General features: G+C 38.7%; 1 protein-coding gene across 3 annotated transcripts in view; it reads right to left on the reverse strand.

The window, feature by feature from the left end:
* stk32a (serine/threonine kinase 32A) overlaps positions 1-18,283 on the reverse strand; it is a 75,488-nt gene that overhangs the window by 55,907 nt on the left and 1,298 nt on the right. Inside the window, exons 2-5 of one of the 3 annotated variants that reach the window (XM_036142869.1) lie at positions 17,244-17,395; positions 16,935-17,127; positions 4,941-4,996; positions 3,243-3,394 (exon numbers count right to left, since the gene is read on the reverse strand). In XM_036142869.1, the coding sequence (XP_035998762.1) occupies positions 3,243-3,394; positions 4,941-4,996; positions 16,935-16,986 (260 nt within the window). In that variant the 5' untranslated portion in view covers positions 16,987-17,127; positions 17,244-17,395. Of the gene's footprint in view, positions 1-3,242; positions 3,395-4,940; positions 4,997-16,934; positions 17,401-18,283 lie in introns of those variants that run through there. The other 2 variants (XM_012853052.3, XM_036142868.1) reach the window with 2 other exon arrangements.

Raw genomic sequence — 18,283 nt, forward strand, 5'->3', positions numbered from 1 at the left:
AAAAAAAAAAAAAAAAAAAAGAATAAACCTGAATGCAATGAAATACTTTTTTACAGCACCGTAAGCTAATTACTGTAATTTACCCAATTTGCCTATATTTTTATCTATACATTTTATCAGAATAACAATATTTAGCAAGCAATTAAAGTAATTCTACACAGCTTTACAATTGACATGAATACTACCCCCACATGCACACACTCTGACCACAGCACCTTGCTGAAACGGACTCAGTCAGCCAACCATGCAAACTGTGATATGCTGGATCGATAAGGACAGCCTTTCAACCTTCCTCCTATCTTATCTCCTCACACCTTCCTTTGACTCAGCTCCCATCAGTCTGCGTCCAATGTTTCCTGAGCACAGGCAAATAGGTGCAGCTCTATGCAAAATCCCATTCAACTACATCCCATACAAACAGGCAGATTGGCCCAAATATTGAAAAAAATTACTGAAGTTTTTCTAAATCAACAACTGTTTCTGTTTCATTTCAGAATGTAAGGCATGAATTTAACTTTAGTTCGATCACATTTTGGCAATGAGAGTGTGTGATTACAACATTTTTTTTCCGGCTCTTACGTCTGGATTCTGTGATCTTGCATTTCACCAGGTCATCTTGACATTAAGCCAGATGCTTAACGGGCTGAATAACTGCTTCCGAGCGTTTGCCAAATTCTGCAGCACTGAAAGTAAAAGGGGGCATTATGTTTGCTTGCAGTACTCGTGAGGTTGGAATCTGGAGTCAGGCTCATCTTTTCTTATTCTGTTCAGTCAGAACGGCACAGACTTCACAGTACGTGTCTGTTTTACGAAACCAGAGGATTCTTAGAGATGAATAAATAATTGCGGCTTCTTAGTTCATAGTTTTGTTTTTTTGTTTTTTGAAGTGGAAACGAAGTCTTCTCGGGACATTGTGATATCGCTGTGTGGTTTTCCAGAACAAGATGAGTGAATAAGGAATAACTCAGAAAGATGTTTTTTTTTTTTGTTTCCTCCTGAACATAAGTGTGATGCATTAGTATGATTACATAAGGACTGAGCAAAAGAAAAAGAAGAAAAAATATACTCCCTGAAGCAACTTAGGCTTTTACTATGCAACTTGTTTGTGATACTTGCAAGATTTTTTGGCCATATCCTTTTAAGTCAAAGTGCTTTTCATTCCCCAGCATAACCGGAGAAGATTTCATGCAATAAGAAGTCATAAAGGCTTTGCTTAGGATGAGTTTTAATAACATTGCTGCTTGTTTAAGATGCTGGTAAAGCATGCTGAAGATTCCTCTGAATATATTTAATTGTAATATAATTTCCTTTTAAAAAATTTTTTCCAAATAGAGCCAGTACTTTTCTTTACAGATCCTTAGAGACTAGTAGCTGTTAAAGTTCCTGTCTGAATGCGACCATCAGTAAAGGATAATTAATACAATAAGCTGAAGCCTCTCCGTTTTTCCACGTGTGAAGATATTGTCTGCACAGTTTAAAAAAAATCACTACAACTGCTCTGTTAGCTAGCTTCTGACAAATATTTTGCACCTGCTGTCTGCCCCAACTTTGCGCCAAATTTACAAAGCAGATAGCTCAAATAATATGCTGCTGGATACTTGCTCTTCAGGCTCAGCAGTTGACATAAATTTTCAGGTCACAGTGATTGTTGCTTCATGATCTAAACATGCTCATCTGCAAGAAATACTGCAGGCACATATTAGGTGGTCATGTTCTGATAGACTCCGAAAAACTATAAGAATAAAATATAATGGAGGTATGGATGGATGGAGGGATCAAATTTTCAGAAAATTGGATAATTAATGATATTCAGGAATACAAATATTTCTCAATGCTCTAGCTTTGTTTCCCAAACTCTAAACTCAAAATCCATACTTTTACCGACATTGTTGGGATTTTTGTAGGAACGCCGACACTAAGCGTCGTTCAGCCATCAGTGTCAAGGAACCACTTGATCCACACAACCAACAGGATCTTTTATTCAGCAAGCTTCTAAATCGGTCGTTCCCAATGTTAAAATTCTTTAAAACCTCCCCCATGCAATGCCCTGGTCCGTGTTAATTCCTGTTTTCCAAGTGTAGTTTTGCTTTGAAAACTGTGCCCGGCATATTAGGTCATACTTAGCGGCAAGATCAGTTACAGCAGGAGAAGGGGAAAGGAAGTAGAGCAGATGGTCAGAGGGAACAGGCAGAAAGGGAAAAAAAGGAACGCGTAGGAAAGACAAGGGTAATGAGGGGAGGACACAGATGACAGAAAAGAGGGACAGGCCAGGAGACTTTTCTGCATGTAATTGACTCAACCCAGTGCGTCTACTTGCAGGTGGTCTCTCCCTGTCGTTGACCTTGAGTGTTTACCTCAGGAGGACCATACCTTATGCCAACTCAACACAGTGAGAGGGGCAGAAAGAAAGAAAGAAAGAAAGAAAGAAAGAAAGAAAGAAAGAAAGAAAGAAAGAAAGAGGAGAGGGGTGGGTGAGTGGGCACAGCGCTGACCCAAGCACATCTCCAGAGGAAATCACCCCCCCACCCACGGGGGCTTACACTGCCAACAAAATAACTTCCAGTCTTTTTTTGGCAAGCGCAGCATACAATCAAGCAAGAAAGCAAGCACTGGCATTGTTTGTTTGATGAGCCTGTGCACTACGCCTCTCTCTAATGCTCTGTTTACGTCCCCTGCTATGTGTAAGCTCAACTTTTCTCATTAATGTTTTACTTTTTGCATATTATATGTCGTATGTACACATATTGCACCACAGTTACATGTTTTTTTTTTCTACATTAGAGATAGCGATAAATAAAGACAGCAACTCAAGGTAAATTTAGTAAAAAAAAATAAAATAAATAAAAACAGGAAAACTGTTTGATATTTAAAAATGTAACTGCTGCTGTTTGTGACAAGTTGTCTGTCCTTAGCCCTTCAACTACTTATGTGTGTGTCTCTGTTCAACGAAAAAGCCGGGTGGCTTCCACTTATTGTAAAGTGGAAGTATTTTTCAAGAATTAATGATGGCCATCAGAGGACAGCTTAAAAAGCTATATTTAACCGGCATTTTAAAAGTGACATTTCTGGTGCCAAACCCTATAAACTCTGGCTTTCAGGTTGTGTAGAAGTAGCATCTGAGGAGTCGTTTGAAAAAAACAACACCTTGGGCTGAGAATGCTACAAATGCAACAAGAGATGGAGGTCTTGATCACGAAGGTATAGCTACTAACTACATTTTTCTCTTAGAAATCAGTGCTTACCAGAAATTAACCAGAAAGGGATGCTCGAGATTCTGCATGATCTGCAGCTCTTTCAGGACATTTCTCACTTCATTCCGCTCCACACATTTAAGCTTGTTCATGTACTTCATGGCGTACATCTTCTTGGTGTCCTTCTTCTGCACTATGCAGACCTGTTGAGATCACAAGAGGATACAATTTTATTGATATGCGATGCTTTGCCGGTCCCTGGAAAATGGTTATGGGATTCATTTTTGATTAGAATATTGATCAGATTGTCTACTATAGAAATTACAGTCAGAAATATAAAGCACACCAATTGCCTACAACATCAAAGCCACCTCCAAAAGCAATCCACTAACAGTCGCAACAAAATCAAAACCAGACACATATTGCGTTGGGAGTCCAGGTTAGAGCCTGTTTGCATGTCTGCTATGCACAACCACTATTAACAGACTTCCACTTCTTTATTAACTAATTAGCTTAGAAATGTCAACATATTTATGAAAGTCATGAATCTTCGTTGAATGAGGCACACCAACCCAAAATATATCTATAACATTTCTGCAGAGGTCCTAAAAACGTTTGTCTTCATTCCTGGTGATCATGAATCATGTCCTAATTTAAGATGTCTAACATTGCCCACAAGCGTATGTAGAGTTTTTAAAGGTGAGGCACAACTGAGAAACGCTGCGTTTCTGGGATTTTAAAGGAAACTATTTGAAACCAAGAGCACATAGTTTCTGGTTACCAGTCGCATATCAAAATGAAGGAAGCACGCATTTTAGACTTTGACAAGAACAATTTCAATATGCAGGGCTGTAATACGTCCAATTTATTTGCAGTTGCTCTTGTGAGCGTCAATAAGCCAATGATTGCTGCTATCTAAGCGAGTGATCTATGGACCAGCTGGCATAATTAATCAGCCCGAGCCCTGATCGCTTCACTCCTCACATCCTCACAACAGCTTGCCTTTACTGTGATTAAACTGCTTATCTCTCCATGGACAGTGCAGTGATGTTATGTGGATCTGTGATATGTCTATTTGAGTGTGAATGTGTATCTGTATATCTACCTCAAAGCACTATAGGAGACAGAATTAGTTTGCCCTAAATGGCTTAAAATATGGAACCAAATTTATGTTAATTCCAATTTGTTTCTGTTGTGTCACCGGTTCTTCTTAAGCAAATTACAAGGTAAGCTTAACTGGAACGTATGCTCATGTTGTATATAAACCAGACAGATGTGTCCTTGTTCATACACAATGCACTGTGTGGATTTACAGCTTTGTGCACAGAGGCATTTTTTTTCTCATCTTTCACATGTCAGCCATCACCCATCACTCATTTTCCATATCAATTGTTTTCTATGAATGGATGCAGAATGAACTATTTGCATAGAATAGGCTTGTTACATATCAGATTATTGGAGAATGAAATGGAAATGAGAGCGAAAAGCGCTAAGATGTTACAAGATGAAGCAAAGCAAAGTGTACAGAGGTAAGATCAGAACAAATGACTATTGCAGTAGAAAAATGGCACCAGTAATATCTACCAACAATGCCAGGGCAGCCGTTTACACACATAACCTTTAGTGCAACCCCCGGCAATTTCTGATGCCACAGCATGAAAATATAACACGCCTTTTTGCTAATTTTACACACCACTGTTTTAAGTTAATCAGTTATGATATAATGTAAGAAAAATAGCTTTAACTTACCTTGCCGAAACTCCCTTTTCCAATAGCCCGCAAGATTTGAAAATGGTCGAAATTGACTGCAGGTGGAAAAAGAGGGAACAAAAAAAAAAGATAAAACATTGTTTAAAAGTCAATAATTACATTTAGAGATTTATAATGTTTTCAATTTCAGGGTTTCTCTCTTAGACTACTGCGATGTTGTTTATATGAACACACCTGCCATCTCCCTGCACATGTTGGATGCTGTCTATAAGGAAGCATTACAATAGGGTATAATTTTCTCACTCAGCACTATACTTTACAGTCACAAGTGCAGTGGCTATCATTATCAGTCAGAGGACTCATGCATTATGACATTTTCATTTATAAACTTGTCAGTTCCCTGCCTATTTATTATTCTAAATGTCTGTTAAATAGTCCAGCCACAGACTTCGCTCCCAGAACTTTATCCGTTAGTATGAAAATAGTTAGAAAAAAGGCATTTTCTTACTCTACCCTGGAACAACTTGGAAAACTCTATGACAAGATGTCAGACTATCCATGTGGACTTAAGTAAAATAGAGAAATACTCCTATAAAATTAGCTTTTGTTTTTAAGTCATTTTACTTCCTTCTTTTTATTGGAGGTAAATGTTCTAATTATCTGTATTTTTACTGTGTTATATATATATATATATATATATATATATATATATTTTTTTTTTTTTTTTTTTTTTTAAATGTTTCTTGTAAATAAGATTTTGGATCTCACTGAGACACCCTGTGAAAATAAAAGTTATAGAAAATCCCCTGAATTTCACCACTGAGGGAGAATAAAGTTTATTTCTTATTTCCATGGCAAGGATTGTGAGGATCAAGCCGAGCAAACATGATTAGTTCAGTCTGGACCAGGGGTCACCAACCTTTTTGAGAGCTACTTCACTGGTGCCGTGTCACAGGAAGAGCTAGCAGTACTGACCTTTGAACTAGAGGAGTCAGCGCTCACCAATGAACATATTTTCAGTGCTTCTTTTTTATAGATACTGTCATTTTTTTAAATCTATTTAAATGCAAATGTGATTAAAAAGGTACAACAGACTAAAATAACATTTTAGCTGCAGCTCACTGGAGGGTTGTACTAGTTTTTTTTAGAACAGGCTCTAGGGCACCACATATGGTCCTTGGGGGTCCGCACGTGCCCACGGGCACCGTGTTGGTGACCCCTGATCTAAACTGATTAGCAGGTGTCAGACGAATTTAAAATGACTCCCAGAGGACTTCCACGCTTTCCTCAGCTGATTTTAAACTAGAGAAAGGCTGTCAATGTGTCAGTTCCCCTCATGTGGAGTTGTTGATTTTTACACGCTGTTAGTCATGTGTCCGTCATCAATTTGATCCCATTAAACCCCCGTAAGCACAGTATGAGCCACCCCCCTCTCTCCTCCTTCCTTGCCTGCTCGTGTGTCTTCCTGTAATCACACTATCTCGCATCGAATCCACAAACGCAGCTGTGTCGCCGAAGGGCCCCCGTCACGACAGGATCTCCTCAGCAGCTAAGCGGCGAACTGACTGTAATTACCAGTAAATGACTCAGGGTCTATGTTGACTTTTAGGCAGTGGCAGCTTTTAAATCTGCACGGGTGCTTTGTTTGTGTAACGCGTGGATCATATAGCCGGTCTCAAGTGGACCTTATCTGGACAGGTTCTGTAAACACTCCAGCACAGATAGTGTGAACCGGGGGGGGGGGAAGTGCCACTGATACGTGACTAACGGAGCATAACATCAGCTGTCACATTCGATAGATCTAGTGGCTGCAGGCTTGAATGTAAGCATGTGTGTGTGTGTGTGTGTGTGTGTGTGTGTGTGTGCTTCGCGTGGCCACAAACTCAGCAGGTAGTGTTTTTAAATGTCCTGCAAATGAGCGTGCTTGCCACCGTAGTTGTAAACGTGCGCGCAGCCTCGTTTCCGTGTGTGTCATCCGATGAGAGCAAACGGTGGGCAGCAGCTGTTCCATCCTCCGGGAAAAACAGCAGAGAGGGAAAAGCGTCTGTCCTCGTCGTCATGACAGCGAGAAACAAACAGCCCCCATCCGGTTCCAGCAGCCGATAAAGTGGCTGATAGACGGAGAGGAGCGAGATGAGGAGAGGCACTCTGGTTGCGTTCCCCCCCGTGTGTGTGTGTGTTTGTTAGACGGAGACTCGATAACAAAATGAGCCGAGCACTGGAGGGCTGCTAAAAGGAACGCTTTGAAAACGTCCCCTCAAATCTTTAAAATGGCTCTTAATGGGAACCATGTAGCAGTTACCGGGGACATATGATGTCAGAGGTCTCTGGCTGCCCTGGAGACCTTCAGCTCCTTCAGCTTGACCCAAGTTTGGCTATAAGAAGATTTTATTTGCCATACAACCAACAACTATTTATCTCTAATTTGAATTTGTTTTTTTACAACTTCGCATTGACATACAGTATATGTTTAGTTTTGTTTTTTAAATAAAAACCGTTGTAAGAAATGTGGATGCCCATATTATCAGGAATCGTTCACATATCAAGGTCTAATCATATGTTTAATCACTGGAATAAAAGCTGATTTTAATCAACTTAATAAAATACAATAAAATAAAATAAAAAATGTCTTAATTTTCAGCCAGTCCTTAATGAGTTTACTGGTATCATTTGGATCATTGTCATTTAGCAGGATGCAGTTCTAGATATAATTCATGGTGGATTCTATGGTTAGCTGACAAGCCTCTACTTTAGAAAAGCACCCCCAAAACATGTCGCTTCCACCTAAATGGTTTATATGCCCTAGCATGAGTTTTGTTTTGTTAGTATTTTTCACCTGGAATGCGTTGTCTGGTTTATGCAAAGCATGCTATCTGCTGATGATGCTGAGTAACAATATCCTTATAATGTGCATCTGATGTGATAAATATAATAATGTCCTGATTTATCCTCAATACAAATAGCACTCTTTATAGTATTTCATAGCATTATTTAAAAATTTTTCTTTTCAGTTTTTTCATGGATATTTGAATTCATCTGCACAATGGAAATTGATATTAAATATCCAGGTATCCAAATATGCTAGTAAAATATAAAAGCTGTTGTAAGGGGTCCAAATGGTAGGTGTGGCCAAATGCAGTTTGGTGTCCAAAAGTGTGAAAAGTTTTCAAACAGAATAAAAAAATTATGTTGAATGTTTTTCTTAGACTGTATCTTCCTATATTACAGTTCTGAAAATTGAGAAAAGTTGTTATTAGCAGGTCGAAACTTTATATAAAATGTAGATCATAAATTAACCACAACATTTCTGATCTCATCTCATACGTCTCAAAAGCCTTAACCTTACAATCAAAAGCAGATAGCAGCACTCCATTTATTTATTTCAAAACTATGTACTAAGTTTAGAATGCATATAGTCTACCCTTACTTTGCTTTAAATCAGTCTATGCATTTGACTTTTGTGCATTAACCAGGAAAGAGAATCTGATTTCATCCAGATATGGATGAAGTGTTATTGTGCATTCTGTTTCAGTCATGACCCACTGGTAGAATTAGACAATATAAAATCCTCTCAGAACCCTCTTGAAAGGACGCATTACCTGTGAAAATATTGGATTTGGCCTCCAGGTACACATTAATGTCGGCTTCCTTTTTCTCAGTCGCTTCAATGGCCAAATCTGAACTGGCAGAGTTTCTAATAAAATCGAGCAAATCTAGCAGGAGTCTAGCTGTTTCAGAAAACAAGTGACATGTTTAATCAGGAGATCTAGTGCCTTACAAACTGATTGATGTGTCTTTGACTCTTTCACAATTTCGTCGCATTAAAACCACACACTTTTACTTTTATTGCCATTGTATGTGATAGACCAGCACAAAATAGTTTACTGTGGCAGGAATGGGATTTGGCCACCTTAATTTATTTCTTTGTAGAACCACTTGTTCCTGCGATTACAGCTGCTAGTTTTTTGGGGTACGTGCCTAACAGCTTTGCACGTGTAACGGCATTTTTGCCCAATCTTGTTAGCAAGCAGCTCAAGTTCAGCCAGAATCCAACATCTGTGAAAGTGATTTTCAAGTCTGGAACATGTTTTCTGTCCACGTAAATTGCCTTGTAGTTAGCGCTATCCATCTTCTCAACAACTTTGACCTTCTTCTATGTACTTGCTGCAGGAAAATCTTCCTGGAAAACATGGTGCTGCCTACACCATCTCCATTTTAGCCCAAAATTATTCATACCCCCAGCAGTTCTGGGCATAAAGCAATCATTTGGTTTTACTAATATGTTACTTCTGACAAAAAGTCATATCAACAACTTTTTAGATCTTAATGTAATAGTTTATTTACTTTTAAGAATTCAAAAAATTAGTTTTGTGTGTAATGATATTATGTCTCATTAAAAAAGGTGTGTGTGTATATATATATATATATATATATATATATATATATATATATATATATATATATATATATATATATAGTGCTGTATTGTTTTCTCGTGTCCCTTGCCTTCGTGCTCCAGTAGCCCAAGTACTTCCAACATTCACAAATGGCAGCTGCTTTCATCCTGAAGCTGTACAAGGTCAACAGCACTCTGATTGCCTTCACTGCACACTCCATAAGCCTGTGCAAAACCACCCTTGAGGACAACTTCAAGCCAATTGCTCAAATCTCCATCAAATGTGGAATGTACCAAGGAGATGCTCTGTCCCCTCAGCTGTTCTGCATAGACCTGAAACCCATCAGAAACCCATATCCTGCTTGTCCAAAGAAGGAAATCCAGACCACTGATTTTAAAACACGAAAGCTACTAACCATGCATGGTGGATTCCTCCCCAAATCCAGTATCCACAGGCTGTACACTAAGCGTAAAGAAGGAGCAAGAGTCCTAGTGAGGATCAGAACCACCATTCAAATGAAACGTCCAAGCTCCAAGAATATATCAGGAAGATGGTCTCAAGGGATGAAGTGCTCAGTGAAAGTCTCAGACACTGGAAGCTGGATGAGAAGGAACTGAAGGAATCATCGTGGGAGGAAAAAGCCCTGCATGGGATGTACCACCGACAAATAGCTAAAGTGGCTGATCACCAAATCCTACCAATGGATAGAGAAGGATGGGACCGCTAAGATTTAGGGATGGGTATTGTTACAGATTTATTGACACTACTAGTCTAACTTTACTAGTAGGTGGGTGAGAGAGCAATATATATATATATATATATATATATATATATATATATATATATATATATATATATATATATATAGATAGAGTAGATATGATCTATAGATATATATATATATCTATATATATATATAAGATATATATATATATATATATATATATATATAGATATATATATATATATCTAAAGCGCTGAGTATAAACTTAACATTGACATATTGGTGAATAAGGTCAAACCTCAGTTAAAATGTGGTTTATTGATCAGCTGGAAGTCACCTGTCTGTTTAAAGTTAATGATGTCACAATATAATCATTACATTGGGGTTAAGCTGTGTCAGAACATCAATAGAAATCGTCAGATCAGAGCTGCAACCGGACAATCCATGGATCGGTCCTTTCACAGATTTTGGTTTAAATCAAAAACAATTTATATAGGTAGGTAAAAGTAAATCATGCCCTCAAAAGCATTTTTATTTCATTTTTGGAGTATATGCCTTATTTTAATTCGATCCCCGTGGATCTTCGTGTGCTTTGTCTTGCAAAATATCTGAGCGTTTACCTGTGTCAAAACACCGGCTGTCTTTGGTATCTGAAATAAAACCTGCAGGTCTGTGTTCAGCCGTGAACAGGTTCTGGTGGACACTAAATCGGTCCTATCAATTAACAGAGGTCTCTCATGGCTGCACGGTGTGGGGGGAACAGGAAACACACCCATGTGGTGATGCATGATGTACAAACAACATTCTCTGGGGAGACAAACAAGTCTTGACAGAGTCTACCTTCATATAAACACCTCTGAGAAATTCAGCCAACATGGATTGACTATAAATATCAGCTATGGGGCTCTTTAAAAAATTTATTTTTTACCATTTAATTTATTTTTTTATCCTTTTAAAGTGTCAAATATGTTGCAGCTGTATGGTGTTTCAGCTACAGACACTATTGTTTGTTTTTGGAATGAAATGGGTTGTTTACAATAAAACAAAGTTCTGAATGTTTTAGACGTTTATGTGCTGTATAGTTAGTATTTAAAGTAACATCCTATATATGTGTGTCTCTAGCACACGGAGTTACAGATACATTACAAAAAGCAACTGTTGCCAGTATCACCTTGGAGGGATAGTGAAAAGTCAATTTGCATCTTTATTGCTGCTCAGAGCAGTGATTGCATGATGGGTGTTAATATGTATACTCAACATGCAGAGTGCTGACACTTATCAAAATATTAGAATTGGAGATTTTTGACGTATCAGGAGATGAGAAGCAAGTTTGTCCCCGATCCAAACTGACTAAACAGAGTGGATATCTTAACTCATGTTTTATCTATGATTTTGTTCAGCACTGAAGGCTTTTAGGCATCACTGAAAGAAAGCTGAAACCACAGTTTAACTGGTTTGTTCTGCGACTTGGCCTGGGGCGGTTAAAAGTACATAGGTATACCAGCGTTTTAAATCGTTACCATTTCAAAACCGCTTCTGTAATGCCGTTCTTATGGTTTATACTCATTGTAATTAGATGCCAAAGAATTACACCCGTCATTTCTCCAGTGTTATGATGCGTAGAGCAATGCAGGGTTTCCCCTCTCCTAGCTGTTGCTGCACACTGCTGTCAGCTGGCCGACTGAAATCTGATACGCTTTTCAATCGCTAAAAAGAAAGGCCATTTTGAAACATTTCCTGTCGTGAAATACATTGACTGCCATGGTGTGGAAACTAAAGGAAAAAACCCAACCTATTACCGTTATTAGGAGCTCCTGTCACAAAACACATCAAGGCAGGATTTATGCGCTTTTTAGCCGTCTATATGTGATTGTGAAAGGACCAGTGCAGCGAGGGGGGTCGATTTCAACCTGCCTCTGTTAAGCCCTGGATTTGCCAAGCGTGGTAGTCACAGGCTACTGCATCGGCTAGCTTGTAAAAGGTCAAGCTGGCTTTGCAGTTCAGGGGTAGTGGTGTAGAGATGATGTATGGTTTGTGAAACAGCCAGCAACAGGATTTAAAAGCATAAAAAAATACAGAAATTACTTTTGACAAAAGGAGTAAGAAGATGAGATATCTCATTTGAATTTGAAGCATTTTCTCAGCCAAACACGAGGATCACTAAACAGGGTTTGTCCTCCACTATTGTATTGAGAGAAAAAAAACAATCTTCTGAAACAGATTTTACGCAAAGTGCTGAACTATATGCCGTGGGACACTTCCTGTTGTCCTACACTGCTGGCTATATTTCCGCCATCTCACAGCGATGTGGCGTATCACTGGTGTGATTTATGAATGGAAAAAAGTTCTGAGGGAGCTGCTCTTCACGGGTTTATGATGAAAATGGGAAGAGTTTTTTATTTAAGTGGCTAGTTACACGATTTAAAAGCTACGGTTGGCATATCTGTTAAGGAGTCAAATGTAACCTGATAAACTGAGCAGTTAGCCTAAACAGCTAATACCAGCTTGGTAGTTTCCCAGTGTTACTCTGTAAAGATCTATATGTATTGTGTACAAAAAGCACATTTAAATGTGTTCGAACAGGTATTGCGCAATAACATTTTCAAAGCAGATATAATTTAAAGGAAGTACAATAAATAAAAAACACAACAGGTGTGGTATAACAAACAACAGGTGTGTTGTAAAATATTCTAGAAAACAAAATAGCTGTGATAAATTAATATTGCATTCATTCTGCATTTATATTTTAAATCGCACCAATTAGATCATGTTATAGATTGTTTTTTCTGATCGTTATTACAGTCCGAAAATGTCATGCCAAACCATTATTTTTACAGGCAAATTCAGCTTTTAATTGCGCTCTCTGTCCCTTAAAGACACGCTGTCTTTTTGCAGCCTGCAAAGCAATGAGGAAACACAACTGCCACGCTTCAATGTCAAGCAAAAACAGCAAAGTAGAGGATAATCCATTAAGTTCCTAAGACTTCAAAAGCAGAACCCTTTCCTGCCCCTAATGAAAGTTTTATCACTTATTGGATCACTTTGTTTCCAATAACCTTTTTTTAATTCAAAGGTTATGTTTTGCCTTCTGTAAAGAAAAAAAAAAACTATTTAACGTCTGTTGGGGTGATCTGTCTCATCAATTCGACAAAAAAAAAAGCAAAAAAAATTGTATGTGCACCATTTCCAAAATGGCTCGTTGAGTGACTAAGCTTTCAGGTTAACCAAGAATAAAGACGTATCCTTTGATAAACGTTGCCTTCATTGAAAAAGACAACTAAAATTTGTTATGTTATGCAAAAAGTTAACATATGTGATAATGTGCTTCAACAAAAATACAGAAAAAAATATATATTTATTTATTTAAGGTATTTCTGAATAAATGACAAAGCAGTCTAGTTAATCGCAGCCTGACAAGAAACTAATAATAAATTGCCTCTGATGCTATACACATCAGAAATCCCTCTATTGTTGTGATAAAACCTTGAAGCCAGTGACTAATGCACTAAAAAAAAAACTCTTACTGATTTAAAGTCTTTGGGTTGCAGCCAGAATAGAATTCATTTCAGACTGAGTCGGATCGATAAAGCCTCGATGTATTATCTATGAAGGACGTGTAGTGTAAAAATTTTAGATCATACAATCCCTGATGTTGAAAACTGACTTTAATGTGGGGCCATAACAACTGAGGGGTGGGAGGATTCTACAGCTATGCGGAATAATATAAACTGGTGCAGCGATGCCAACCCAACCCTTGTGCTGGTGCTGCCACTGCCGGTCAGTGGACTGAAAACTCATCTACTACACTATTCACAAGCATAAAAGAAAAACAAATTCAGCTTAGTGGAAATATTTCTGGACAGGGGCCAGTGTCCTTGTTATGGCACCTACGACTTAACATTAAATACACTTCTTACAATTATATGCACCGGCGAAGAAACTATAACTGATTTTTTACCATTACAGTTTTACTCTAACAAGGATTTAAAAATCAAGGTGGTTCATGTTCAGCCGTATGTCTAAAGCATTTCCAGAGCCACAAGTGGCTCGCTTAATATTATTAAACAATTAAAATATTGCCGTGTTTGTTATTTCATTCTTTTATGTGCCCCTATGAAAAAACACTGGCCCCACCTTGGCCCCACTGGTAAATTTGGTCTGGAACAGCCAATGTTTCTGGAGCCAAAAAACTTGGACACCACCTATTAGGGCTGCAACGATTAGTCAACATTGTTGATAATGAAAAATTGTTGCCGCAGAAATTCATGCGTCGACACGTCGTTGTTTAACAATATGAAAACATTGCTGAAGTCTCAATATATTTTATGTCGCTTTCAGTGGTAGTTCAAATTACATGCAGTTCACTAAGGCTGCAGCAGAGGGCAGTATAGCGCCAGTTCCCCAATGAGCAAAGAGCACCTCTGTGACATGACCCTCTCACATGACTACAGCTCCTTGCAGTAATAGGCAAAAAGAAGATGCTAAAGTTAGTAACGTTGTGTAAATTACACTTCCCTTGATACAAAATTAACTTTTAGACTGATTTTAGGTGAGAATGCGGCTGTGTAAAACCGAAATATCTGCTTGGTCTCTCAAGATATGGCTTAGTTGTGAAATGCCTGTTATGTCCGTTCTCGTTGCTCTTCACCCAGTGGTAAGCTCAGCGGGTGATCAAGCTCCTCAGCACAGACTGCTTTGACTCTACCACTGCAATTCAATCGCATGATATTTAAATGATTGGGTGTATTTCAGTGTTTTCTTTATTGCTGACATTGATGGTTGCAGTTAAAATGAAGATACATACTCGGGCGTACTTCACTCCGTGGGGGTCCGCTCGTACTCGAGTCGTACTCAAGGTTGACTGAAGGCAGACTCTGCACATACAGGTACGTGTCACACTATAAACTGCTCGGAGGCAAGAAGTCTTTACATTGAACTGTTTTCTATGTGACACCAAGCTTGATACACAGAGCTGCTCCAAGCAGGCAGCATCACAGTGTGCGGTGGGAGTCTGCTGGAAAAGAAACAGCTCCAGGTGCTCAGCTAGCTAATCACACATTTTACCATCCGTTCCGCTTCTTCGTCCCACTGGCAGAAAGTGTGGGAATTGTAGGAATTAGCCACAATGTAGGCAATAGCATGCTCGACTATGAAGGGTAAAACATCCTTGCAGAGTCAGTACGGAGTTCGCCAAGCTCCCAGTATGCGCACAGTACGCCCGAGTATGTGGGAGCCTTTAGGTAGCCTGCGCCCAGAGTACGCGCTAGCAATAATAAACCTAGTAGGTTAATTCAATATAAGTTATGTTTATTTTGGCCTTATGTTAGAAACAGGGCAGTGTAGTCCAACTACTCTGTCCTCCCGACAGAGACGGACAGAGAGCTGTGTACGTGAAGAGGTGGAGTGATATTACGCACTTGGGAAGAATATTTAGTGAGTCTTATAATCCGGTGCGCCTGGTGGTCTGAAAAATATGATAGTTTAAATTATTTTTAAACATTAAGCAATGTTAAAAGCTTGAAGGTCGAAAGATTGTTTTAAAACGTGTTTACAGTAAAAAAAAAATCTTCTATCATGGAAATATTTAAAATAAACAAAGTCACTTAAATTTAAAATGAATATCTTACGGAGGATCCTTTATATAGCTAGTAAAGGAGAGTGACTACTAGAGGCAATGAAGAGGTGTTCAAAGGTGTGTAGACAACAGGTGAGTCAACATATTTTTAAAAGCAACTGAAGTGATAATGAGTATCGTACAAAGAAATTATTGTGATTAATCGACTAATCAAAAAATTAAACCACAGATTAGTCGACTACAAAAATAACCGTTAGTTGCAGCCTCACCCCCTATCATATGTAGATGTTGAAATTAGAAATGTATTTACTGAATTAGGCTTCACAATCTACCTGGGACACACCAAATAGTCTTTTCTGTTAGTCTTTTCTGTTTTTTTTTATATATGGCCCTTTTTAGAGATTGAATAACATTTTATCAGGTTAATATCAAACTTTTTCCAGACACTTCCTCTCATCCTTGTAGCCTCTAGCTGTGTTTGCGTGCAGAATAGAAATGCGAGTGCTGTGACCATCTTTATGTGATAACGCTAACAAGAACTGCTTGTGTCTGTATAAATGTACAGGAAATGTTGCCGATTATTTGGTTTTCCCCATATAAGCAACTTTTTTACCAACTGAAATAATAAACCTAATTTGATTTGATTGTTTACAACTATGATGAAATTAGATTGCCAGTAGCAGATTTTGATTGGATTGAATGGACGAGCTATCTCTATATATAAATTAGAGTTTTCTGAACTAAATGGCAATAAAACAACACTAGTCGAACTGCGTGTAATACTTTTGTTAAACAGCCAACTGCAGTCTCTACCCAAGCAAAAAGCCCCTCGTTGCCACCTATACTCATTGGTATTCTATCAAGAGGAGACTGGCACAAAGGTAAAAATGATAAGGGGAAAAAAATGCATATCTAGAAACTACTACAAAATTTAGCAGGGTGTTAATTCAATGTTTTTGGTATGTGTCACAATCAAAATAACAATTCATATTCGGTATAGATAACATAATTATAGCTGTAATGTAATATTATTTTGTAGTATTATTAATTGCTTATGTTCAGTTTAGATTAAAGTCAATTAAACTGCTACGATAACATAGTTGTTTACAAATTTATTAAATGATGCAAATGCAGTAAAAGCAAAAAATTAGTACCAGTACGTAGTACGCTGTTTTTCCACCCTAAACAGCCGCTGACTGTCAGGTAGCAATAGCACTTTGATGAGGCAGCAGAAAAGATGCCGAAGGCTGCTCACACAACCTGTGTGGGTTCACTTCTGAGCAGCAAACGGGAACAAAAACCAAATGAAAAAGGAGCATCTGGATTTCAACACTCACCCTCATCCGTGTCGTCGGCGACCGGGGTCTTGCTGGACTGTCCGAGCCCCATGGCTGCCTGCTCCTCGTACGGATCGTCCTCTTGCTCGACTCAGCCTAGTTTGGAGCAGCTCTCCTTCATAGCCTGGTCAACGACTCAGCTCACTGGGAGACTCATGGACTGGACACCGTTTTGCTGACTTAAAGTGCTCCTCTAAGGCCACACATAATCCACACACACACACACACACACACACACAAAGGGAAGGGCTGGGGGCGTTGAACTCCAAAGGCTCCAACACACACACTCTCACAGGGAGAACCCCCTACGTTTGCTGTCTGTCTTCACTGATGCTTTAGACCACTGCAGGCAGAAGGACGACTCTTTCCAGCTGAGAGGAGGAGGAGGAGGAGGAGGAGGAGGAGGAGGAGGGTGGCTGATGTGCTTATGGCTATGACCCTCTGTTGACTGAGAGTCTAACCTGTGAGGGGAGGCAGGGAAAAACATGACACTACCAGATAATTGAGGGGAGGCGACACACAAAGAAGGAACAATAAGATAATGATGCTAATGTTCTCTAAAAACTAACGCTTTAGACACGCTCAAACTTACGCAGGAATGGCTTTAGCTCTCCCTTCCCTTCACTCTACATCTTCTCTTTGTCTGCCATCTATCAATTATTTAACTTCCATATTTTAATCAAAAGCCCATCCCAGGGGAGCACCTTGTGCAGAGCATGTGAACGATGGCAGAAACAGCTTTCCCATTAACGGCGCACAATCGGAGGCTTTTGATTTACAGTTTAGTACAATGTGAATGGAAATAATTCAGACTGCCTGCTCTCACAAAACTGTAGGAGTCATGATGAGATTTCGGTTCCATGACCAGACAGAACTCTGGCACCCTAGATCTTTTTTATGCTTTTGTTTAGGTATGTCACTTTGGGTTATCCGACAAATTATTGGGGCATAAAGAAAACACAAGGTTTTCACTTGCTTTATTTTAAGTTGAAGGAGAGTAACTAAACATCGACACAACATGGTAGATGGTTTTGACTCTGTCTAACTGAAATTCTATAAGGGGGTTCCACAAGGTTTAATTATTGGCCCAATATTGTTTTTATTTATCTATGGATAACTATTGAGTATTTAATAATTGCACAATTGGGGTCTTTTGCTTTACAGTTTTTAGAACTGTAAATCGAATTTATTCAGACTTCCCTGTAATGGCCAGAGAGAGCACTGGGGTCTGCTATAATCTAAATGTGTTGTGTTTTTTTTTTTAGGTTTATTATTGAATTTCATCCTTAATCCTTGAATCTCTAAAAACTATTTTGTATAAAATAAGTGAATGTTTTTTTTATTAATTG

Source organism: Fundulus heteroclitus, chromosome 11 (assembly GCF_011125445.2).
Source record: "Fundulus heteroclitus isolate FHET01 chromosome 11, MU-UCD_Fhet_4.1, whole genome shotgun sequence".
In the NCBI taxonomy this organism is placed as follows: Eukaryota; Metazoa; Chordata; class Actinopteri; order Cyprinodontiformes; family Fundulidae; genus Fundulus; species Fundulus heteroclitus.